This window comes from Parambassis ranga, chromosome 20 (assembly GCF_900634625.1).
Source record: "Parambassis ranga chromosome 20, fParRan2.1, whole genome shotgun sequence".
Lineage (NCBI taxonomy): Eukaryota > Metazoa > Chordata > Actinopteri > Ambassidae > Parambassis > Parambassis ranga.
This window is the reverse complement of record NC_041040.1, coordinates 13083211-13110383: the sequence shown is the minus strand read 5'-3', so window position 1 is coordinate 13110383 and position 27173 is coordinate 13083211. Positions and strand designations below refer to the sequence as shown.

The 27173-nt window shown below is 41.8% G+C and overlaps 1 protein-coding gene across 1 annotated transcript in view; it reads right to left on the bottom strand.

The window, feature by feature from the left end:
• Window positions 1–640: 640 nt before the first annotated feature.
• The window catches only part of kcnb2b (potassium voltage-gated channel subfamily B member 2b), a 76173-nt gene continuing 49640 nt past the window's right edge, over window positions 641–27173 (bottom strand). The window contains exon 3 of the mRNA XM_028433257.1: window positions 641–5870. Within this exon, the coding sequence (XP_028289058.1) occupies window positions 3897–5870 (1974 nt within the window). The 3' untranslated portion in view covers window positions 641–3896. The remainder of the gene's footprint in view (window positions 5871–27173) is intronic.

Below are 27173 nucleotides of genomic sequence, written 5' to 3'. Positions count from 1 at the left end.
ATACTTCATACAGCCTTCATTCAGATATCAGAACATGACCATATATATCTTTGATAGAAAAAGTTTTTTTTCTGAGCAAGAAGTTCACAAAATTATATTATGTTGTTAACTTGAATTTATAGAATTCCCCAAAATGCTGCCGAATGTAGATGGATTCATAGATTTAGAAAAACCCCTATGTGTGTATTTTAGTTTTGTGAGAGGTGTTTATGTTCAGTATCAACGTTTTGCAGTATAAATATGGACTTTTCCTCCTGTGATGAATCATTTATCAGCCAAGAACTCAGCAGTTTGCCTGATTGTCTGCACTTTTGTATGCTTACTTTACTTGATGCTTTTGTATTGTGTTATGTATTGATCCTCACTAAGATGGGATGTGGCCGTGAAACATCAGAACAGCAGACACAAACAGACGAGTTATATACACATTTATTTGTTATTCTGCATATGCTAATAGACGTAATGGGGAACAATGCTCTACAGAAATGTTGACATACGTGTACCATAACAAAGTGTTCTGTGGTCACATAATTGTTCAGACTACTACATGCATACAAAGATGATGCTTTGTACAGAAACAGTCTGTAGCTCAGAATGCATCTAATGATAATGTTCTCTCAAAAACCAAACAGAAAGAAAACTGTAGGCAGAATATACAGAGACATTACAACAAACAATGTTGCTTGATGTGTTTTTTATGGAGCAAGGTTCGATAAGCACACATGAGTGACATGGACAGTACCCATTCTCTCAGAGAAAATAAAGACACAACATTTCACCTCTGTACACCATCACAGATGAATATGCCATCTATGTGAGACAGTAAGACAGAGCACGGTCCTTTTCTCCGTCAGCTTGCAGAATTAATTTCACTGTCCATACAAACTTCATCCCAGAGGGGGGATGCACAGTAGCTAATCAATCCAGATCCCTTGTTTCTCTACCTTACCTGTCAAAATGAAGGATTACTCAAGGCTAACACTGAGACATGATCACTACAAACAAGGGATGAAGGAAAATCCAAACATACGGGTTCAGAGTAAAAGAGAGTCACCAATCCTTCCCTTTATGAAGACAAAAAAAAGCGACGAATAAAAAAAATCATTCCCAAACAACAACCACCACTGACTCCCAGTTTCCAATGAGGTCATTTAACAAAGATAACTCGATGAGGTCTCACATAAATCTCTGAATACTGAGTCAGATTATGCTACTTTGGGCTTACGAGTATGTACATAGACAATAAAATAATAATCATGGACCACAACTTGATATGATGTAATCATTTTGGAGGACATCTTGTCTTATTCTTATTTCGTATCGCTGTTCCTGAGGGCATACCATGGGTGGTGAGGTTAGAGCCTGTGAAGCTGCAGGGATCGGAGCAAATGGTCAGATGGATCGGGGGGGGGTCTCTTTCTCTTCGTCTCCCTTTTAAACAGTCAAACGTCTTTGTTTGTGCTCCTTCCCGCCTTGTTGAAGACTGATGTGGGTGGATACTGAATGTGGTTACACAGATTACCCAGGAAAGGAGGGAGAAATATTGCGGCTCCTTACTCTGGGGGAGCCAAGACATCAATGTGGATTTTGACAACATCACTGTTTGAAAAAGTACAGAAGTAACATCAGCTGTTAAAGAAAAAACAGATAATCTATCCAATCAGAACATCAGAGAGTTATAGAAAACCTGAGAACTCAATAACATTACTTGTATCTATTACATAAAGACCTGATTTCTCCTATAAAATTAGAATTTTCTGTACAGTGCTATATGAACAAAGCAAAATGACTTGCTACCTTCTCATAATGTTATGAAAAGGCACGCATCATTTCAACCACCATATATGGCAGGAAACTGTGGTCGTGCTCCATTTTGGTTTAGAAAAAATAGAATCATTCTTAATTCACAAAAACATAAAACCCTTTGTTTGTGGCCACATAAATTAGATCATGTTAGATTTTTTTATGTAAATCTAACAGCAATATATATAAAAGGCCCTGGTGGTAAATTTGGATCCCTTTTCCCGCACATAATCAAATTTGAGGTCCATTGATACACTGACAGAGCTTTGTCAGCCATAGTATATGAAAAAGTAAAAGTCAAATTATCACTTGCATTGAGACTCTGGTAGTTGTAATACTGGTTTGCCTCATATTAAAGATATAACATTTGAAAAATACAAGTAATTTCTGCCTGTACACTTACAAATTCCCATAGACATAAAATAAAGTGCCACAATTCTTGGCCTGCATAGATTGCAGTATGCGGTATTGCACATTCCACACCTTTCTGTGAAACAAACAAACAAACAAACAAACAAAATACATGATAAGAATAATCATAAGAAAAACAACTAAGAATTCACCCATGTTCTTCCTGTCATCACTACACCTCACACTCAGCCAAGTGTCATGCTGAAACGGTACAAACAAATATTCCAGCAACAAATTGGAATCAAAGGCAACATACAAACAGATCATTTCAGTCAGTGTGTAAAACAAAAGCGAGACGAGAGAGAGAGAGAGAGAGAGACAAAACTCCTTTGGGTTTTAAGTTTGACTGAAAATAGTTTTGTTCACAATAAAACACAATAAATTACAGTCCAAGACACCACAGATATACAAAAAAATGCCTTAAACGTATCAGCAGGATCGGATACAGTCGCAGTAGTATGGAACAAATGTGAACAAGGGTGCTGAGGAGCAGACAATGAACACGATGCAGGTAAACAAACCATAAGGAAATAAACTACTGTCATTACACGTGTTATCACCATATATGTTATGATGCAGCTGAGATACATGAAAGCTTGTCAGTGTGCTTGGTCCATTGATATCAGGAGGAATATTATGGTAGTCTATCCTTTTAGAATCTATGATGCATATATGTATCAATGACCAGATCTACTGTGCTGAATTGATAAATAGTCTGTTTTATGGAATCTTACTTGCCTATTGTAGATTTTTTTTTCTACAACCAATCTACTTATTTTATTCTTAAAACTACTTTTAGATGTGTATATATCTGAAGTCAGAGAGTAAATAAGATTCTTTCCTGTGATTTGGATGGAATAAGAAGGCTGAACATCTTAAATCTAAACTGCATGACAAATAGTTTCAGTAGCCGTAGATTCTCGTTACACATTTGGCAACTAACAGGTGTATGCGCTTTAGAGGAATCGAGTTGTCCTTCTTGCCTGTCACTAATTGAAGGATTGAAGATCGTAGGCTCACACTGAAAGCTGTTATGACAACCAAAAGCAATAACAGTACAGTATCGTACTTATCGTTTTTCACAACAAGAAGGAAAAAAAAAACATTACACGGTCGTCATGGGAACACTTTGCATTTCCACAAAAGGTAATGATATGTTTTTTTAATAGGTCGCTACGATGCAACACCCGCTCTGAGGGCTGTCAGACCCCTCCTCCTTTTTTTTCACATTACAAACAGCTGTACCTTCAGTGACAGTCTGCCGTTGCCATCCTGTGCATTGTCATTGCCTTAGATGTCCTAGTATTTACAGTGGAGCGCTTTCAGCAAACTAAGCACCGTAAAATATCTTCTTTTTTTTTAATGCATGCTTTTTTACACATAAGTCCCACTGTGCATTTCCTTCTTTTGCTAGAAAAGGTGGCTGTCTTTATGTACATTATGGGAGGACCTGTTGTTTAGTAGGTGTTAAGTAGATGATATCCCCGTTTCTCCAGAGCCTCCTCGTTGTTTCCAAAGTCATTCACCAGTCTGCACAAAGCACTGCAGTTTCTTTTTCAGCAATACACAACACAAGAGACTTGTCATGCCATGCAAAAATATCTTTCATTATAACTTGCACCCTTTCTTCCTGTTCTCTGAGATTATAGTGGGTCTATTGTCCCTCAAAGCTCCCTGTACATTCACATGCTGGTTTCACAGGTAGGAGAGAGGCTGCCATCCCCGGGTATCAGGTGGATATCGGTTGTAAACATGTGGTTCTCTACTTTGTGTCCACTTTGGTTGCTGTCAGCCTTAACCTCCTCGCCTGACCCAACCACACCTTGGGTGCAATTTTGTGCTGCTGTCTTGGGCGACAAGGGTGCCACTGTGGCGCCCGCCACATCCATCAGATGCTTCTCCTCGTGGTTCTCTGTGGACTGGTCCTCGTCACCAGGCGGGGTGTCTACCACCAGCCTCTTAGGAGACAAGGAGCAGATGTCTTCTGCCATGACTGGGAGCAGTTCAGCCGAACTTGGGATGAGCGGTGACATCTCTCCCTCTGGGGACTCATCTTCAAGGATGCTAGAGCTTATGTCTCCAGGAGAGGTAGTGCTGGGTGGTGTCAAAGGACCTTCAGCAGAAGTTTTGAAGTTGACCTTCAATCCTTTTATTTTTAGAGGGTTATTCCTTTGTGGAGAGCCCTGGATGTTCTCCACAACACTGTTAAAGCTGTCCCCTTCTTCTATATGGAGCTCTGTTCCATCACCCGGGTTGACGGATTCATAGAGACCATCTTTGAGTTGGATGCCAGGAGAGGTCTGGTCATCAATCATTCTAAGTTGGTTGAGATCGAGAGGGGGCGGCACTCTGGAGTGTCTGATCTGACATGGCTCAGCATCTTCCTCGCCTGAGGTGAAGTCTGCTGAACAGCTGGCAAAGTTATCTGGCGAGGGGGGCTGGACTTCCTTCATCTCCAGTTCCACCTCCTCTTTTAATGTAAAATCTGGACTGTGAGATTTCTTCGGTGAGGCCGGGGCAGTCACAGTTGTGCTCAGGGTGCTCATGGAGCTTGTAGTGTTGAGGTTGGTGAAGGACTGTGACTTGGTCATCTGGTTGTACATCTCCTCCAGTTTCTGAACATTAAGGTGCTGTGGGGTTCTGTTTGTCTGCTGCGGACTTCCAGTGGTGGTGATGGTTATACGGTGGGGCGAGCTTTGCGATACAGAGTCAGCATTTCTTTTATCTGGTGATTTTAGATTTGTTTCTGAGGTGGCATGCCTTGTTGAGCTACCCCAGCGGCTTGGGGACAGGTGGTTGTCAAGGGAGGTTTTGTCATCTCCTTTCTCTACCACCACATCCATCAGTTCCATGCTGCGAGCAAAGGCATCCTTCAGGTTCATTGACACAATGCTGCCATTCCTCTTCGCTCTCTCTAGTGCCTCCCTCCTCTTGATGGCTTTCTCCTGCCTCTTCTGCTCCTTGTAAAACTCAGAGAAGTTGTTGACAATGATGGGGATCGGTAGGGCAATGACAAGCACTCCTGCAATGCAGCAAAGTCCACCCACGATCTTTCCAAGTAAAGTCTGTGGGTAAATGTCCCCATAGCCCACGGTGGTCATTGTAATGGTGGCCCACCAGAATGAGGCAGGGATACTGGTGAATTTGGTGGCATCTTCATCCTTCTCAGCAAAGAAAACTAAGCTGGAAAATATCATGATGCCCATGGCAAGAAATAAAATAAGAAGCCCCAGTTCATTGTAGCTCCTTCTCAGAGTAAACCCTAGAGACTGGAGCCCTGTGGAGTGCCTGGCTAACTTCAGGATCCTCAATATTCTCATGATCCTGAATATCTGCACCACTCTGCGTACATTTTGAAACTGCAGCACGCTCTTGTTGGACTCTGTTAGGAAGATGGTGACATAGTAGGGCAGGATGGCCAGCAAGTCAATGACATTCAGAGGGCCTTTGAAGAACTTCCACTTGTTAGGAGCAGAGAGGAAGCGAAGGAGGTACTCCATGGTGAACCAGGCGATGCACACGGCCTCCACGTGAGCCAGTTGGGGGTTGTCATTGGCCTGGCCAAACTCATCTATGACCTGAAGCTCCGGTAATGTGTTGAGAGAGAGGGCGATGGTGGAGAGGACGATAAACAGTATTGATATGATGGCGAGAATCTAAAAGAAAGCACAGAGACGGAAAAAAAGTTTAATGACATAGAAATGAATTGGGTGCGTGTGTAAAAAAAATAAATCATATATAAATTGTTGAGTCAAGATAACAATTTGTCATTTTATCAGTTGTTTGTGGCAGACGGGGGATGTGCTGAATAATCAGAGGTGTCAGGATTGAGACACAAAAAAAGATGCATAAAGGCTGAGTGTGGTGTAAATGATATAAATCTAATGGAGTGTCTGTATTTGCTTAAAAGACACAGTGGGCGTGTTCCTGAATATAAATGAGTACTCCATCATGCCTAATAAAAACATGCCACAGAGTTACATAAGGACATTGTAGGGTAGCAAGGTAGTGTGAAATGGATGGAAGGCCCCAGTGAGTGATTCAGCCTTTGAATGAATACAGCATTGCAGGAGAGATTACTAAGAAGAACATTTATATTAGGCAAATTTAAATTAGGCCAAAAATCTGTTCTGGAAATAGATGAGTGTGATGGTGTGTGAGTGCATAGCTGTGTGTGTGTGAAATCTGTTCTCCACCAGATAAATAAAAGAATTTGGCTCCTTTTTGCCAACAATTCTCTCTACCTGTCATAAAATAAAAATATTTGTTGCTTTTGAAGTAAACTGCACAGCAAAGTTCTGAAAATGTTCCATCTGCCTTCTGTTCAGTAGGATGGATAAGAACATCCTGCGTAATCCCATGAGGTCAGCACAGCATGAGGCTGCGTTTCAACTGTGGCTCTTTACCTTGACTGAGTTTTATTGACCTCATTTGCTTAAATATGCCCTCAGGTACTTAAGTTTGATATGTTTTAAAACAAATGTGAGCAAAAAAAATGACGATGTTGTTCCTAAAACGCCTCAATTCTCTACCCACATAGGTAAAATGATCTTACACAAAATACAGCACAAACTCAACTGAGATCCGGTGCATAGAAAAATTAGCATTCTTCAGCGCAAAGTCCTCTATGACCTGAGCAATATAAAACCTATTAAAATCTAATGAGCAAAGATTGAAGAGTCTCAGTGAAGATAGAAAAACAAAGCAGCCTGAATACTAATCACAAACTGCATTAAGTTGCAGAACACAATGATGATGTTACATAAATTTACCCTGTGCAGTCTGGAGAGACTGACTGTATCTCCTCTGAGGGTTCATTAATTTAGCAAATATAAAACTCAAGGATTTTGCAGGGTTTAAGGGTCAGCTACTGACATAATAGGTTAGTGACACAGACAAGTATAAATGCCTGCAGTAGTTTTAGATAAAAGAGGATTTGTTCTATTAAGTGAGGAAAACGTCAGAGTGCAAGCTGACGTCATTGCTTATCAGAGGAAGCCTTACCGCCCAATGAATGCCGGTGCTGATTAGGTTAAACCCATTAGCGGCTAAGTGAGCCAACCTGGGCAGGCCTGGTATGGAGAGACCGTGGATTTGCACTGGCATGAACTTTCTGCTGAGCAACCCCACTTGAGCGGAGGACTTTTGTTTGGGTTAATCTTCCTGAACCCAAACAAGGTAGTGAGAACATGAGATAATGACTCAGGATTTCTGGCAGTAAATAGAGAGGTGAAATCCTGCCGCTCTAGAGGAGCAACATGGAAAAAGGTCACAAATACCAGCACCTACTCACACATGAACACCGTTCAACACTTTCCTAGAATAATGGTTGAAGTTTTGGGACGTCTTTGTTGCATAGCTTAACAGACACAGAAGCATGCAGTGTAGTGTAAAGGGGATTTATTGAAATTCAGGCAAAAGGTAACTCATTCTTCTGAGGTCAGCGTTTCTTTATTTAGACTCACATTAAATGCCTCAGAGGAGACAGTTAATCTTCCTTCTGTTCCACACTTTAAAACTAAACAGCTGAATGAATGGACACGTGGGCATGCACACAAACACACTCAAAGACAGAGTGATTAATGTTTTCACTGACCCACACTTCTGCGGTCTAACTGTCACACACAGCCAGTGCTCATGGACGCCACAAATGGCATTTACAGCGTGGGGATGAGCAGCCCTGAGGTGGATTGCGTTAACCTACTGTAATTGAGTGTGTGTAATTAAGAAGATCAGTTACTTGGATTCAGTCTTCTCGCCCCCTGATTTGCATGTGCAGTTGCATAAAATATAGCATCGCATGCCGTGAGAGGTGGATTAAATAAGAGGAAATTAGTGCGGTAAGGCCAGCTGACCTGGAAGCAATCCGGAGGACGAAGCCAAACAGAGACAGGAAATGAAACTAAACTGTACACTTTCTAATCTCAAACTAATCTCTGACCAGCAGTTCAAAGACTGAAACAACAGAGATTAAAATGTCACCTGATCATTTTACTGACCTGATCAATGGTGCCTGCTGACCACATGTCTAGATAAACGTGCACTGCACTGGAATATTTCATTTTAAAAACTAAAATTATGGAACACAATAAGTCTAATTCACATATTTAAATTATTTTCAATTAAATGTAAAATGATCAACCAAACTCTTTTACTAAATTTAACCACCCTTTTTTTTATGTCTTTCCTAGTCTCTGGGACGGATCATGGCCAGGTCACAGTCACGCCAGTCATGAGACTTTATTGGCTTAGGCGGCAGGGACATGTCTGACATGCTTTGTTGCTCGTTGTTCGTTGCCTGTGGATGTTCTGTTTAGCATGACTGTGCCGAAGAGCTGCTGAGATTTGCAGAGAGATAAACGACAGACCAAATTTTGGAATGTGGCATGTGTAATTTTTACCCATAAAAAAATATGTGCACTAATTTACATGTAAAATGGGTACATTCAAAGGAGAGGTGGCTCCGTCCTTCACGAGTCAGCTCTAAAAAAATACAGTGGTTTAGGCAAATATCTCCTATGCGTGCAGAATAAATGTCAGCCACCAGCACCCACTTCCACCCCTCATTTCAGTCTGCAGTTGTTTTTAAAGTAGTATTAGATCCTCTCGGCAACACAGGTAGGAAGTCTGAAGTTGGTCCAGAAGAAAAAACACACAGGAGTCATAGAGTTAAAAGCTCTCTTCATCTCTCCTCTGAGCCGCTCTTGATTTCCATCTTTAGCCACCTGTCATTTCAACCACCACTCTTGAAATTGTGAAAATCACCTTCCTCTTTTAGTTCCCACAAGAAGCAGTCAATAGAGGCTCTAACTCCTATCTAAATGCCTTGTCATCAGGGGCAGGCCTGTGGTCACACAGTTACACCTAAAGGCTTGGTTTCCTTACTTTGAAGACGGAAAGATGTTGTGAGCAAGAGGGAAAAAACCTGTGCATGCCTGCGGCCCATCTGCCAGCTTGGGTGGATACTATTGATTCTGTACACATCACATTATGGACACTGAGCCAAGCCCAGTGAGCCCCTATTGATATCCCAGCTCAGAGCTCTTAGGACCATGATCCACCTCCAAGCTCTCCACTGACCCCTCCCCTCCTCCCACTAGTGTCATCAATTTGTGCTGGACAAGTTGAGCCATTCCTCAGGTATGATAATTTTTTGCTGCGGAATCAATCTAGGCGATTATGGCTATGGTAATGCGGATTGATTCTCGGACTTGTGTGGTATTTCATCATCTGGGATCTCTGTGTCTCCTCCGGTGTGTTGGGTTGCACAAGGTAGCACAGCTTTGTGCATTAATTAAAACAAATGTGTTAATGCAACGCATTACTAACCCAAGAATACATGTGCCAGTGGCCAATTCCTGCTTCAGATTATTCAATGATTATCCAGACCATTGACTCCATATGTTAGAAATGGGTGCAGACAAATAGACAAGGTGTGACCACTAAATTCTGTTAGTGAGCCATTACCAACCGTTAATGATGGCACTGAACAAATATAACATAATTAAGGAACTTGGCTTACTTACTATCAGCAGAATTTATAAGGGAAGGATAGTTGGAGTATGACTAGAATACTCAAACCCTTAGAGAGACCCAACATTAATCAACAACAAACGAGGGGAGACCCCCACCTTGCCAGCACCGCTCTGTCAAGTCTTTGCTGGTTGAGTGCCTTTACTATGGCCGATGTCCAAACACTTCACAAGAGAGGGAGAGAGAGAGAGAAGGAGGGAGACAGAATGGCATGGTGATACTTGGTAGCCATCAACTGTGGTGCTCCACAGATCCAGCAGGTTCAAAAGGTTTGGAGAACTGCCACAGTCATTACGATTTGGGCCCCTATTCTAAAGCCATTAGTCTGCAGACAAGATAATTGAGTTCATAAAGCACTAGAGAAAAAATCGACAATCTGATCCAATGAAATCCCTGAAATCTGAAATATGTTCCAAACCCTTTGTTACAACTTTGCAACAAAATCTGATTAAAAGAAAGTACGCCAGTGTCCATCTGGTGGACGACTGCTGGAAACTCCAGAGGGAGCTAGGTGCATGATAATGAGTATTTCTAGAATAACTATTGAGCTGGTTATATGCCTTTGACAGCTCTCTGTGCAGTCTTGGGATATGTCCTATCTGTCTTGGAGTAATGCAGCATCATCATACTGTGTCACTTACAATTTAATTTGTCATCAGTCAGTGAGTCTATTTATCAGGAGAAGGGACTCACACGATGTGATTAATGTCACAATTTCAGTTGACAAAAGATCAACTCAATATTTTTCTGGTTGATTTGTAAAGATTAGCGTATAACAGGCCCCCTGACCCTTTTTCATAGTCCACCTTGTTTACCAGAAAACAGAGGCCATCACAGGCCCTGTGCACCTGCCCTGTCTTAGGATGTTCAGTCTCTTCCATCAACTCTTGTTGGAAGTACTAGATCGAAGTTCCATCCATGGTTACAAATTGCTAAAAAAAATCACTCCGACTCAAAAATGCCCCTCATTATCCTGGCTTGCATGGATGCATGCAGCCGTAGAAAGCAGGCTGTTTTAGTCTCTGGTACATGGTGAGGGTGTGAGCTTCACTCAGCAGCACAAAAAATAGTTGAGTGGGCTGAGTATGAGAGGAGCCTTAATCAATAAGCTGCTTGAGGGCCATCTACACCTTTGTTATTGCAGAGCTAGACTTCATTTTTAACCACTATATGACATGTGAAAAAAATATAGAAAGACCTAATAAATAAATGATAAAATCTAAATTTAAATGACCCTTCTACATTATTGAGCAGTGTCCCTCTGCCATCCGCTGCTATTCCCTGCATGGCTACAAATGCTTTCTTTTATCTCCTCACTAAACTCCATTGTGTCCCCTTTTCTTCCCATTCTTGTAAAACATGCTGTTCCTCCTCCTTGAAGCCCTTTCACGTCTTTCCAGACTTTCTTTATACTATTTGTTTGTGTGTTACTTTCTCTCTTTTGTACAGCCAGGCAGGAAAGCAGGCTAGTATGAAATATTAATAGCATTTGTTCATCCGTCGGGCCAGTATAGTCGCACAAACACGCCTGCACAGAACACGCAACACAGTTGCCGTGTTTCAGCATGTAGTGCTCTATTACAGCTTGAGTGACATGCCCATGATTAGCTGATTGAAATGTACATACATAGAAAATCACGTATTAGCTGACACGGTGTGCTGATAATTCCTCCATTGGTGTTTGTTCAAATGACACATTACCCGAATCCAATTAAGACTGTTTCTAATTCACTGCAATAACACAGAGAAGGAAATATAAACAGCATATGAATCCCTGAGAGCGGGCACACTGCTTAGAGAAGAGTCTCTCTGATGCTGCAGTCTGCTGGTATCAAAGACACAGCAAACCTCTGGTTTACAAGACAACTTTTCCAAAGTTTTTCCAAAGCTTTAACCCCCCCGTGTAAGGAGCTGTGTGCAGTGAGGTGCCTCCTCACACAACATTTCCTCAAACTGAAGTTCCCCATTCAAGACAGCTGAGTTATTTTTTCCACTAGTTTTCAATTATTAAGACTTTAATTTCACACAATTATGCTCGTACTGACAGGAAGTGTGAGCTACCGGCTTAACACACTTTCCTGTACATCCCAGCTCCACTCAAACTCTTGCCACATCTACACGGAGAGGTCGTTTTCGTTTCAAAAAACAAGTTCAGTGGTTGGTTTTTTTATCGGAGTGAATGCGTGCGGGTTAAGGGAGAGGCGGGGCTATGGCGTCATCATTTCAGAAAAGTTGCGTGTTGTGCGCAAACACGAAAACATGTAATGGCGGTTTGAAATCCAAAACGCCGGATCTGTCTGGATCAAATGCCTATACTATAAAAAACTGATGCACTTGTATCCATGTGGATATGACCTCCAACTCTTTGGTTGTATTTGGATTAACCAGGAGTTAGACTCAGGCACTTCCAAAATGGCGATGGCTTGAGCCTCCCACACAGATTCATACCTGCTCTTTAGAAAGTTCTTCAGTCCTTATTTACAGACTATGCTAGCTCCAGGACACCAACTGAGCATGTGCTAGAAATGCTTTTTGAAGATGATTGCGTGTAAAGGCCTGCTGCTATTCTGCATTAGTACGATTATGGTGAAAAGCAGAGGAGAACTTGGATAAAGTAAGGAAGAGAATGTTTTTTTGTGTGAAATACACAGTCCTGTGCAAGCAAACATCTGCTTTAAGCTAGAAACTAGAACACTGTAGAAAAAGAATATCCCTTATGGTAGCATTTTGGATCCAAAACAGAGAATGTGCTTGTCCTTATATTTAGCTATTGATATTGGCATTATGCAATTCTTAAGTATTTTTAAATTACTGCTACTCGCTATGTTAATGTTTCTGTTAATAAACAGAAAGACCAGTGATGGGTTCAGTGACACCCAGTAACGCTGACAAGTGTAGTTTTATTTTGTGAGCTTCCACAGAATAAATCTGCTATAACATTTTACAGCAGCACTTCAAGTATTTAATGTCATAGCTTGGCAATTCCAGGACCTTTAGAGAAATTTAACAATCATCAATCAAATATATTGATGAATTTATTTAAAGATCTCCATGCACAGACTGAAATAGATACCTAATGCTCGGTCCATGCTGCTGTGCATCCTGTAGCATAGCCTGATGCTGCTGTTATCAGATTTCTACACCCAGATAGTCTTTAGGACAGATACGGTGGCAGCTGCAAAACGTCAACCTCTTTAAAACAAAGATACACACAGTATGGTGGTGCTATATCCGTCGTCGACTCAGCAGTTTTCTGAATTAATCGTTGGCTGTAAACGTGGTTCCCTGTGAGACCAGGCCTCCCAGGAAGGACAGGTGAGGATAGTCACGAACAATGTGCCACAAAGAATTTACACACTAAATTGTAGTGTTGTGTGGTTTAGTGAGATCACTTTGAGCTCTTTCACTTGAAATGGTATACTGTGCAGCCCAGCTCTCTCTGTCACACACACAATTGCCCTCTTAGCCACTTTACAGCCAATCATGGCCCGTGACTTTCACAACACAAATGTCATGTCAGATAAAGAATTCTGTAGGGAGGCAAACCTGGCAGTCTGAGAGCTGGTTGTACTCAGGCAGGCACAAAGCTGGGTCTGTGCTATATGTAAACTTTAGACAGAAGCTGAATTCATTTATGAAACGATTTTAATCCATAACAAATTTAAAACCTGCAGTAATAAACAAAAGATACGGCTTCTGCAGGAAGAAAATTCAATAACATTTAATTCCACTGGTGTTATGAGATAGATGAAAGTCCGCTTGTTTCTTCTTTATCTTGTATTACTTTGTTGCTGTAATGGCTGAGGCAGTGCCTTACCATAACAACCAATCTCCTTAATGATGATGAAGATGTAAATATTTACATCAGAACTCAATATAAACAGTGTGCGGTGGAAAAAGTCTGCTGTAGGTGCATGTGATTCTGCATTGGACTTCTGCAGGAAGCTTTCAGCCCTTATGGCGTAACAACATTATTAACCCATGTGCACACATCCTCCCACCCCCACCTCACAGGACAACAGAAGGCAGACAAGAGATACAGCTCCACAGTACTCATGCACATCATGCACATGTGTACACAAGGGCTTCTACAGTAGAAAGAGTAGAAATTATGCAAATTCATTTCACCACATCTGCATGTGCAAAAACTGCCTTTTTAAGAGGCACCAAAAGCTGTAATACTAGAGCAAAACAACATAATTACAGCAGATAGCTTTCTTAATAATTTCAGTCATTTTTCAGCTCAGTAGTTCTGTTTTCCTGAAGGGGTTTCTGCGTCTTTCGTGTGTGACAGAGAGCGCCGTCAGCAGGGCTAAGTATAATTATCGCTAAATGTGCTAGCCCCTGCGCCTGAGTGGTGTGATCACTGTGTTAATCACACTGGCCGAGGCTCCATAATCTACATTTCCTCAAGCCACAGACCAGAGAAAAGTAGTTAGAAACAAACACGCAGCATGTCAACGGTTAATATTCATGATGATGCGCTGACTGAGCGCTGCAAATACCTTGCAGGGAGCTTTGGCTGTTCCAGAGCTCGCCTGTGTGTATGTAGGTAACAACACAGAAAGGGTCTCTGACTAAATATTTAAATAAATGTAACACTCTCTGGTTACAAGCTTGGTTTCAGTTGCTGGAGTGTAACATCTACAAGCAGGAGGACCCATTCATTTATTCTAATAGTAAACTTTGCTACAGTAGAATTCATATTTTATTAAAGTCTTTTATTTAATCCTGCAATTTTTGTATCAAAGTAGGTCATTAACAAGTTAGCTGGTCATGCTAACAGTGGGCTTATGTTGCAAAATATTATAATATAGATAATTCTATCTAAAGTCATCAAGTAGGGATCTGTAGAGCCATTGTGTACTGTGGCCATCTTTAATGTATGTACAGTACCGCTTCACAGACTTGGCACATTAAATTCTATTTATATTAATGAGAAAACAGGAGGGGGTGTGATTATGGGTTGAATGACACTCAATAATGCTGACCAGTGTAGCTTTATAGGTCACAATGTAGCACAGCACTCAGGTAAACTGAAACATTTATGAGCTGACACACAATCAGAATTATTAACTTTAAATGTAAGGGGTGCACTTCCTGCACCCAACCTCGAAAGACATTTAGCAGCTCTCCTTCCCAATCAAATGTATTGATGAAGTTATTTAAAGATCTGATAGGATCCTTGAGCCCCATGCACAGACTGAAATAGATACCTAATGCTTGGTCCATGCTGCCGTGCATCATGTAATACAGCCTGATGCTGCTGTTATCAGATTTCTACACCCAGTATAGTCTCCAACAGCTTTTAAAAAACAAGAGATACACACAGCATGGTGGTGCTATTTCTGTTGTCGACTCAGCAGTTTTGAGAATTAATCGTTGGCTGTAAAAGTGGTTCCCTGTGAGACCAGGACTCATAGGAAGGACAGGTGAGGAAAGTCACGAACAATGAATTTAATACAAAGAACCAACAGTTCCTGGTGACAGTCTTGGTGAGCTCTTTGTACCAATCTATGTTGCAGTTTCCATCTGACTCTCTTTGTCCTTTCTCTGTTACAATTGCCCTATTAGCTCCTTTGCAGCCATCATGGTCTGTGACTTTCCCACCACAAAGAAAAACCGTCTCCATTGGCCTCTACATGCTTTCCTGTTTCACCCAACCCACTGCCCAAGTTGCTCTCCCTGTATGTGTGTCTGTGCTTAATTGCCATAGTCTACCAATGATTCTCACAACAACCTACACAGTCTATGGTTGTAAGGGCAAACAAAGTCAGGTCAGGCCCCACTGTGGTGGAGAGAGGGTCGTCCCATTACTCCAGCTGCAGACTTTCACCTTTTTGGGCTTTTTGTTTTTGTGTCCTGGACCGACAACTGTTTTTTCCACATCAGTTTTAGTTTGAAGTCACAACTTAATGTCCTGCTCGACAACAGATCTTACATTCACTTTTTTTTTTTTTTACAAGAAGTGTATATAGGAGCTGCTCAGATAGATTTGTCCCATGGCCTCTCTCAATGCATAGTCACCAGTTGTTTTTAGTTGCCCGTAGTCACGCTCTGCTGTTGTTTTCATGGTGAGGAGGGGGCAGCTTAATTGCGAGAGTGGAGGCAGGTGTTAGAAAATTGCCGATGCAGTCACTTGTATAATCAAGACATCCAGCTCTGCCTCTTCCACACATAACATTAGTGGAAACAATGCTTCAAACTAAATTCTAACCTTGCTCCTGTGATGAAGACTTGTGTCCTTGCTGCTTGGACCTTTTTCCTGACACATTTTCCTGTCTTTTCGAGCTCTTTGCCGTTGCCCCGTACTCCTCGTCCTGTCCCCCCACTATCTTTCATTGTTTTTTACAACAAACTCCACCATCACCCTTCACAAAACAACTCTTAGGGCTTAATGTAAAAGACATTGAATAGGCAGTCAGAGATGAACTTGGCAGTGCAAGAGGATGATGGACTATAGCTGAGCAAAATACAAAGCTGTATTCTTTATATGCAGCCAAAATTACAAAGATATGGGAGGAGAATTCATTTACAAAATAACACCTGCAGTAATAAACAACAGATACCACTTCTAGTGAGAGAAAATTCAATGAAATGAATGAATTCCACTACCAGTAAAATATGTAACAACCTGCCATAGGCGAGCCGGACAGAGCTGAAAGTTGGCTTGTTTCTCTATCTTCTGTTTCCATTTTATACTGTGTGTGTGTGTGTGTATATATATCCCAGCTGTGTGTGTGTTTAAATAATGTTCTTTGCCTGCTGAGCAGACATGGAAAAACAGATCTGTGCGTATGTGCGTATGTTAGTGTGTGTGCATATCTGGGGAGAACAAGCCTTCGGCCCTTATGGCATGACAGCATTATTAACCTATGTGCCTCTGACAAGAGAACAGAAGGCAGACCAGAGATAGAGCCAGTACCCTCCACAGGGTACACACAGATGCACATTTACATGCACACAAGGACTGCTACTATACACATACTGTATATGTAAATTCCACATCTGCACATGTGCTAATTTAACTGCATCTGCATGCACAAAAGGTTATTTAAAAAATATCCACCAGTGGAAAACAACATCATTACAACAGATAACTTTCTCAATGCTTTGAGTAATTTTCAGCTTGTGTGTCCTTATGTGTGACAGAGAAAGAGCTGGAGAGCACAGTCAGCAGGGTATAAGTATAATTATCGCTAAGCATGCTAGCTCCTGCTCCTGAGTGATGATCACAGTGTTAATCACACTGGCCGAGGCTCCATAATCAACAGACCAGAGGAAAGAGTTAGAAACAAACACTCAGCCTGTCAGTGGTTAATATTTATAATGATGCGCTGACTGAGCGCTGCAAATATCTTGCAGGGAGGTTTAGTTGTTCCAGAGCTCGCCTGTGTGTATGCAGATAACAACATGGGAAGGATCTCTTACAAGCCCCTATGCTCCCCTCTACCTCTGAGTCTCCTGATAACATCATCTATCTGAGGTTGGAAGCTGAGGGCGGATGGAAAGGTGGTGGTGTAGTGGTGGTGAAGATGCATAATGTGTTTGTGTGGTGTTTTCCCGAGATTTACTCAGATGAAGAATTCTCTCCTGTCACCTCTCCTGGGTGCTTGTCCTTAACAGATAAGCCTGGGAGAACCTCACAGGAAAAACTCACTCTTTTCCACACCTCCCACACACACACACACTCGCACACACTCATACATACAGTACAAATGCTTGTAAAAGGCCTTTCCTCCTCATACTCAGTCTTTTGCAGAAGCGCTCACTCTGACATCCAGCTGCACTCAGCAGGCTCCTATGGCCCTCAGCACTACACTCTCACATGGAGCACAGAATCCCCCCTTTCCTCTTTCTCTCTCTCTCTCTCTCTCTCTCTCTCCCTCTCTCCCTCCTTCCCTTCTCATCTCATACCTCTATCTGTTATCCTCAATGACTACACATCACCTTACTGTCTGAGTCAAACTGTGTAACCATGGAAACGTCTCTCAGCACTACTAATGCAAGTTGAGTAAGGCAGCTTTGTGACTTAAACATTGTTTTTTTCCTGTGATGCTGAGCCTTTTTACCATTCTGAGCGAACCACAGAAGCCCTTTGAGCAGCAAGATGACAGATTTCAGGGTAAAGAGAGGTTACTTGGTGCATTGGAATTCACAGCAAAAAGTTGTCAGCCTCTGTGAACGCTATCACGAATGCCAAAAACATGAGAGCATTTGGAGTTCCAAGTAAAACTGTTGTTTAAAGTGGTACAGTTAGAAATATTTTAGGCTGGTGCATGCTGATGCCTGGGAGTATTACTCACTGATCTGCAAATGACCTCAAATACACTGGAGGGGCTGCTGTTAGGCTGATTAGCCAACTCATGAGTGCCTCTGACCACAAGGGGGAGCTCCTCCTCCCTCTGGAACTGAATTCATGCAAGTGAACTTTTTTTGTTGCAAGGAGGTTAGAAGAAAGTTTCAAAACAAGTTTTAATCTGTGCCATAGATAACACTGACCGACTGTTTAACTTTCAAATTGCACACTTATGATTTCTCTTCTCTTCTATATTCTATTAATGCTCAGAGGGGGGGAGATGTGTTAATCCTGTGGCTATTGGCTATTTATATCCTTCACACAGAAACTGAAAAGCATACTTTCTGCCCCTCTTGTCTCTCATTAGGGACTGCAAAAGACTACTGGTCACCAAGGAGCCAGCTAATCCTAATCAAGTATAAAGATGAAAGACTAAAGCACAACCCTTGAGCCCTGTAGTGGCCCTCCCCTTCATTTATATTCCACAACAACATGCAGCATGCACCTTAACGTCATCACTTCAAACTGTGGTCTGTTTGGCCTCCGACGTGCACACTGTCAGTCTCAATTGTACCTCTTAGACAGTCAAGTTATGTGTTGGCAGTGCAAAACTCTAGTGTTTTGCCTGATTTATTGTTATTCAACCTTACTTCCAAGGACAGACCAGAACCTCCATCACTGTCTGTTTTTAACTCCATGCAAACGCACAAAATCACAGACACATGTATGCACACACATTCTCGCTTTTATATCTTTTTCCGTCCGTCCTCAGGGAAACTGGGGTGAATATGAACCAAGTTCTGTTTACCACAAGTTAACTGACAACATGGTTTTCTTTCTAATGAGATTCGCCCTGATGATGTTTTGCATGAATATATTCATGAGTGACACGAGAGGAGAAACACAGGCAGGCGCAAAAGCAGCCGAGTAAAGGAATAAAACACTGAACACGACAGGCAGGAAGCTCAACAAACAAAAAGCCAGCCAAAGAAAAACTCATTAATAAATAAAATGGGGAATAAAAGCCTAAACACTTTTGATTAAATTATTCTGCCGATCTCTGAATTGATATATATACAGAGGTATGATTCATACTGTAATTTCAGTTTGGCCCTCTTCATCCCAATTACCACACAACACCTCGACATTGCTGTCTGCTTCTGGTAAAAGGAGAGAAGCTCATCTACCGTGGTGTCAATAACATATCGACGCTCGTCTCTGTAACCATAGAAACTTGTGAATGGAATCCCCAGTTCTCAAATCTGAAAGGCAGGCATCAGAGCAAGAAAAAAATCTTTCAACATTACAGATTTATTATCCTATTTTTTGCTACTAAAAGTTTATAACACACACCTGCAGTACATCTACACCTAAGAGTGATTTCTGCAATTATCTCAGCCGGGGTAACCCCCTTACACAAAGCAACACATGCTGCTCTCTCCCTCGCAATGTGCCATGATGTTTACTTTAGTAATGACTCATGCTGGATCATAGTCGGTGGTTGTCAGCAACAAAAAGAACAGCCAACAGACCACAATAGAAATGTGACATTGAAAAAAAAGCAGTATGAATGACTGAGCAATTGAGCTCAGTGCTGCTTCATGGCAGAGGCAAGCAGGGAGCGCTGATAAGGGAGCTGTAATAACAGACAGAGTTTCACAGCCTTTGTTCCACGGCAAATGAGAGTGATGATCACCAGGCTTGGGAGCGGCGCTGGCCGACTGTTTCCATGGCGTTAGAATGAGGAATGCCTGTGTGTATGCGTACATCTGAGTAGGTGGCAGCGTGGGTTGGGGTGGAGGCTAAGGGTATTATTGATAGGTTGCCTGTCCTTGAGAAGGCCAGATTGGGACGCCTCCTCTCTTCACAGGAGATTTCCTTTAATTAATCCAAATGAGGACACACTTGCAATCCACACAAGTGCACACATATAAACACAGGCACACACACACGCACAGATAACTGCAGGCAACACCAGAGCAGTGAGGCAGACAAAGTTTAGGTCTGTGAGAAACAGATGTTAGTCTGAAATTCACACAATAACATAAATTGGCAGATATTCGATGGTGTGAGTAAGAGTTTGGCAGTGAGGGTGTGCTGTGATACAGGAGTGCTTTAAAGCTAAATCACAAAGCTAAAATGCTAATGCTAAATATCTCGCCCACCATCTTATGCAGTGTCCCAGATCAGACACATAATGTGCAGCACTGCATTATTACTCAATAACTGGACAAATAATATTATGTAGTTGATCCTACATAAGAGAAATGGTGTTCAACAAAGATTATTATTATTATCAGAATACAAACAGAAATTAAAAGATGATTTTATAGATGATTTGATTTGATTTGATTTCATTTTCTTATTTCTCATCAATGACTTTCTTCATCACTGGCAAACATATTAGCATGTGACTAACTGGCCATGCAGCCCATGGGCTTCAGCCTGTGGTAATCAGCACAGCTGCGTCAGAGCAGGTATAAGATGATCAAATCTGTGTTTATAAGACGATAAGCCCCCACTATGTTTACGCAAAGTGTTTCCATGCTGGTGGAGGGAAACAGCTTGGTGTGTGTCAGATTATTTAGTCTATCTATTCCCTCCTCGTGTGAGGGGAAAGAGTGAGTAACGCACTTACAACCTCTTTATGGGGCATCTCCTCTTTCTGGGTTGCACCAACACATAGATGGAGAATTCTCAACACTTCAGATGATTCTTTTGCACTGCATGGGTTAAGCACACTGCTGCACAGCTATTACAGCCCAGTGTGTGGGATGACGGTGGGAGATGAGAGAATTAGAGGGTTGAGGATACACGAACAGACACAGCAAGAGACAAAAATTACAGCCAAACATTTGATGATAATAATATTGTTAACAGCCCCCAGGGCTGATTCTCTTGCAGATGCACAATTCGGAATGCATTAAAAATTCACATGGAGTGGTTTAGTCAGAAGCGGTTCCAGCCCTCGAGCAGACGACCCATTTTAAACCTACATGTTGGCAAACATTTGAACTGAATGTGCAAAGCACCAAGGCTGACGGCTGACCTTTGAACTACTCATGTAGTAATACTATCATTAATCATTAATACTATCATACATTTCTCACATATATAACAATCAACTTAACCATTTGTCAGCCAGAACAAAAGCCCTGACATTGTCTCTATTTTGACATGAATCAATGTAATCATTGTATTACAAAGCAGCATTTGCAGTGTAATACTCCTGCATACAGCTCTTATTAAGAGCAGAAAACATGTTGAGAAATTAGCACAAAACCACAACATCAATAATGATCTGTGCTCATGATGCAGCAGTGACACAGCAGGAGGATAAGTGGCATATTGTGTTCACACCAAAATCCAATGAAGAGTGAACAAACAATTAAACACTGAGACACTGGCATTCTTGGATATAATCCTATTACAGAGAGAGCTACTGTGCTACATTAGTGTCCTTTGAAGTGGATCAGCTGTAAAACCAAGAATTCAGTATATTAACCTGGGAGGGAAGAACATTTGTTGCACGGTTCTGCTTGAATCAGAATCACACCCCACAGAAAAGGAGGGCAGTCAGACGGAATATAACCTGTAGATGATGCTGAGAGAATGAGAGCAGCAAATGAGCTCCACTCAGGCTACCTCTGATGCTGCCAGCATGAGAGCCTAATGCAATCAGGAGTCAGCATGACCCTGGTACAGGCCCAAAAATGGCCTAAAATATGTGAGGCGAGTTGGTACTTTCCGATCATCCGGGCATCTTCTTTCCTTCTTTGTCACTGCTGAAACACTTCCTACAGTCTGTGAATCAAGTGGCCACTTCTAGTTGATGTCTGGTATGAAGAGATGTGGTGCGTGATATCACAAAGCACAAATCTATCAGGTGATAATATTTCCTGTTGATGGAACAATGCACTGCCAGGACGTCGCTATTAATCACTGTTATTATACAGAGTAATAAAATGCAAACACCGATACCTTGTAGGGACCTGTGATGTTTTTAAAAGGCTAATAACTCTTGTGAACCACAGGGAGAAAACACAATAAAACTGCTTAATGTGGGATATGATGTAAATGATATCTTGATTAGGAAGAAGCCTGGAGCTGTAAGCTAAAGAAAATCTCTGCAGACCGAATCTTACCTTCTAAATCTTTGAGCCTTTTTTTTATATTTTTATTCTCCTAATGCATATCTTAAACATCTTTTCTATGGTTTTTTGATGATGCAGAGATGTATTCTTATGAAATATACGTGTTGGATTTTCATTCAGGGTCCAGACTGCTGTGAAACCAGAGTTAGGCATTCTTTAAAAACACTCATGAAAAGTTTATTAATGGTTAAGATTAGTGAAGTGGTATATATAATTTATAACTGGGATTTCAGTTCTTACTGAGCATGTGAAAAAGTTACGGAATTATTAGTAAGAGCTTTTGGACTTTCCGGCTGCCTGTAATTGGCCTGGTTTTTGAAACTTTTATTTTCTACCCAAACTCTGCAAATCTGAGAGAGGAACGCTACAACACCTCTCACTGCGATGCCGTTTTAGTTGCCTAAGCTGCGAAGGTCAAAATAATTGGCTCTGCCTTATTTGGTGTAACTGATCCTTTTTTCTTTTTCGCTTTGTTGCCTCAGCTGATAAACAATTAATTAAAATACTTCCGTCCAAATGGCAGTGGAGGTCTTCCTCCTTCTACTAATTTAAGCCAAGATACAACAACATAAGTCCTCTCGGTTTTGCCCTGCTAGTGATGCACATCGAGCTAACGCCTCACTGAGTGATTCTTCGCTGAGCAAACAAACAGAAGCACTCACCACAACTCTTACACGACTGATATGCTTGAGGCAAATCTTAGGAAAAACAAGGCTCTCTTTCTCTCTCAGACACACTAGAACATAATAATGCACAATAAAATGAGTGTAAACCTCTGCTGCTGGCTTACAAGGTTGAATACTCTTACATGCTGAGGAGTGAGAAACAGCAAAAGTGCAATGTAACAAACAAAATATCTTCACAATATTTCTTATAGGATCTGACACAGTCTGGCATTATTGTCCAGTATTTACCACTATGTTGTATAAAAGGCATCAAAGACATCATCTAACTGAGAAAGAAATATGTAAATATGTTACACTATCCTCATTTGAACCTCGCTTTTACACCTTTCTCCTGAAGCTGGGCTGATGAATGTAAATGAGGAACTTGCAGCTTTTAGTGACTGGCCCATTAGCAACCAGTAATAATGAGGAGCATTAGAAGGCTCATACTTCCTGTGTTGACCTCCCCCGACTGTTTGGCCTCCTCACGCTGTACAATTTATGGCACTAAAACGGACGGCCAGGGCACACCATACACTCAGAAAATCCCACAATCAATGTCAAATATTGATTCTTTTTCATTAAGTCCGGTCACAATCCCTCTCAGTGTGCGGCTTTTACTCTGAAAATCCTGTTTGAAATTTTCTTCAGAATTAATGGGGATTGGTTTGTAGGCACGTAAACTGTGAGATGTGTTTGAAATAGTGGATTTAGGAAGTATGAAAGCTCAGGTGAGCCACGGGGATTACTGGTGCAGTAATGAAGTTTAATCCTGCTTTAAGATAAGATCTTATTTAAGTCCCTCTCTGTTTCTAACTTTGCATCTACAGCATCATTCTGTCCAGTGAAGAAGATTCACTGGCTGGCCTGTGATATGACACCAACACAAATGACATGGTTGTGCACTTGTAGCATGTAAATATGATATTCCTCTAGGGATCCAGCATATCACTGTGCTTATGTGTCTGAGTGTCTGCATGTCGTTCCTGTGCATCTGAATGATAAATAATGATGTCATTGCTGGCATCAGTAGCTCCTTCTTGACAAACAGGAACAGTGGATCCCATGGCTGCCAGCACTTGTGGCTAAAATAGGCTTGGGGACAGCAGACCACTGTCTGATGTCACTGGTGGTCTGAGAACAGTTGCCACATGGACAACAGTGGCTTTAACCTTGGCACCCAGACTGCATTTCATTCCAGCGATGCATTCCCATTGACCTATCCTTTGTCCATCTCGTTCAGTGTTACAGGGAAACTCACATGCTCTTGTTTGTCACCCTGGACCCCCCCTTCACCCCCCACCGTTGACGCTTCCCATTGTTTTCCTCGGCTGTGAACCGATGAACTACTGGATTGCTAAAACCCAAATAAAAGAAAAAAAACGACTTAACCTTTGTTCTTAGGCCACTAATAATCCAATACATGGGCCAACATATCCAATTCAGTAAATACAACTTTACCCTTTAAGAAACAACTACAGCCATCAAGGATGATGCAGGGCAGAAGTGCCGTAAATAGAAACTCCTCCCTACACCAGACCGCACTGCTCAGTTTGACCTTTGTGGTCACACCTTCATGTGATTCAAAGACCTGAGCCTCTGACAGGTAGCCCTCCGATAACACCAGAAAGGAACTGTACCCTCTTCTGAATACTGATAGCTTTACTCCATCATCGCCAAAGAATTAACAGTTTTCTCTGAGGGAAAACACATCTGCATGCAGATTAGGAGTAATCACAGCCGGTGAGCAAACTCCCTAATGATATGTGCCACAGTCAAGTTTATACCCACGAACAAGGCAGATATTGATGAGAGTAAGCGGCACCTCTCATATGCTGCATTGCGCTGGAGCATGTGGCTTCACTGTGGGCTGCTGGATAAACAAGCAATATTCTTTTTCCTCTTATGTCTGTGTGATGATGTGTGAGGCAGCGCTGGCAAATGAGGCAAGAACACAGAACATGTGGCTGCCTTAGGGGCTAAGGGGGTTGTAGCATTTTAGGCACTTAAATGCCTCTATATTCTGTGCGGGTGCAAAAAAACACACAAATAAGCATGCAAGCTTCAACACTAAAAATATGCTGAAACATTCATTTCTTCTGCTATGTTTTTTTCTAATTAGGAAATTTGTTCTTTCATCATCTTTAAAGATCTTTCGGTTAACCCCTGTGGACCTTTAGAAGACCAGACACTGACTATCAGAGACAAATGACCAATTAAAATAGAATATGTGACACAGATTGGCGAAGCAGTTCTTTCCTCAATAATCAATCTCTCTTAATAATTAATTTGAATTCTTCGCTCTTAATGGATATGTGGGCATATAATGCTGATACCTCTGTAAAGAAAGTGTTACAAACACCCTCCGCTCACTTTATTTGGAGTCGCCTGTTCTGGGTCAGCACTTTGGACAGGTTGGCTATTTACAGCAATGTAGAGGTTCAAAGTCTTTTCATGCATCCCAAAGGGAGGCTGTGGAGGGAAGTGGAAGACTGACCGACGTGCACGAGAGAAATATTTAAAAAGGACGATGCGCTGTCTATTTACCTGTAAATATATTTGTCCCGTATGGAGCGAACACCTGCCGATTGACCCATAACAACACAAATGGCAGGAGGCACCTCTGTGTGAAAGTGTCTTGCGAGTCATGATGAGACAGGCTCACGTGTATCTGAGGAAGTGTGTAAAAATATCTCTTGCCACTCCCTCCCTTTCATGACTAATGAACTCTCCTTAAACACACGCCTTTAAAACCACTTTTTCTTACTTTATTTTAGATCCACCTTCTTGTTAAATTTCAGAGAATCCAGCTGCATGACCAAATATTTACTAATACAGATTCTCATGTGTGAACTCTGTGTGTGTGTGTGTGTGTGTGTGTGAGGAGTGGGGAGCCACACATTGCCACAAAATACTGCAGATGGAAGCACATGTGGGAGGACTATGGAATCTCCCCCAAGAGTCTCTGCCGCAATCATGCCATATTTGGTGCTTCTGAGTATCGTTGTCAGTCAAGCCAAGTTTCAAGTACAGTGTGTACATGCAGTGGACCTCGGATAAAAGGCCTTTCCAAATTATTCTGGTGTTTCTTTTACCCTGCTTGGGTTACTCACACGTTTGTATTTACAGTATCTGTATTATTCACATGAGCCAGATGTTCAAAGATTGCCTTAAAAAATGTCTTTTGCTGTAAGCCTCTGTGAGTATTTCCACCCATTTGGCACCTAAAACACAACAAAGTCAGCTCAAACAAACCATAACAACCCTTGTGTGTTATTAAACCAGCCTCAGTTGTAAATAATATGCCAGTCCAAGCATGCTGGCCCTCCTGAAAGAGCCACTGTCCTCCTGCTCCAGGCGTTCTGTCGCCTGGCTTATGATCCCTGACCAGAAATAAGCACAATACTCTACTTTATCATCTACACTTCTCAAGACACACACACACATATCCACACACTCATCTCTCACTGTTTTTCTCTTGTGAGTGTAGGAGCACAAGTTAGTGTGTGTGTGTGTGTGTGTGTGTGTGTGTGTGTGTGTGTGTGTGTGTGTACACTGCAGCTCATCCTGCCTGCTGCTCTCTCCACTGATCTGCAGCAGCGTTGGTGGGGCCGCCTACACACCTTCCTCATCATCAGTTGCATCCTGACTCCTCTAAAGTTGTAAGTCCTGTGAGTGAGTCCATTACTAATGCCAACATTTTGCCACAGTAAGCCTTCACAGTGGATGTTTGGAGGGTTGAGAGTAACTTGACATCAGGGGAAACTGTTCCATTTTTAGATACTTGCATAGTCACAGGCCATCGCCGCTTCTCAGGATGTATCATTTCACATGGAGATACATCAACAGTGGAAGTACAGCCTATAACAGGAAATACAGACTGTTCTCATACAACAAGCATCCAGAGATGGTGAACTGCTGTTGCTGTGGGTTATAGCAGCCTGTTAAAAAACATAAAAATGAAAGGGGAACAAGCACAGGAGGACAGATCCTGACACAGACATATCACCTCTGCAGTGATGCATGGAGCAGTCCCAGGGAACCTCCTCTTAACTTCCCTCAACCCTCAATGAAGACAAAAAGAAATCCCCTCTGAATAACACTGCGTCTGTTTCCCTCCTATCCTTTACTCCTCCTTCCCTTTTCTTTGAAGAGTCCACCTTTAACCCAACAACAAGAAGAGGATCCATTGTTTTCCTCCCTCTTCCGCCACACCTGTCACTGTTCGTGTGTACAAAAAAGCCTCAGTGATGGGGAGATTGCTGCCTTTCATTTGTCTAGCCCACTGCACTGCTTACTGTGAAGCTG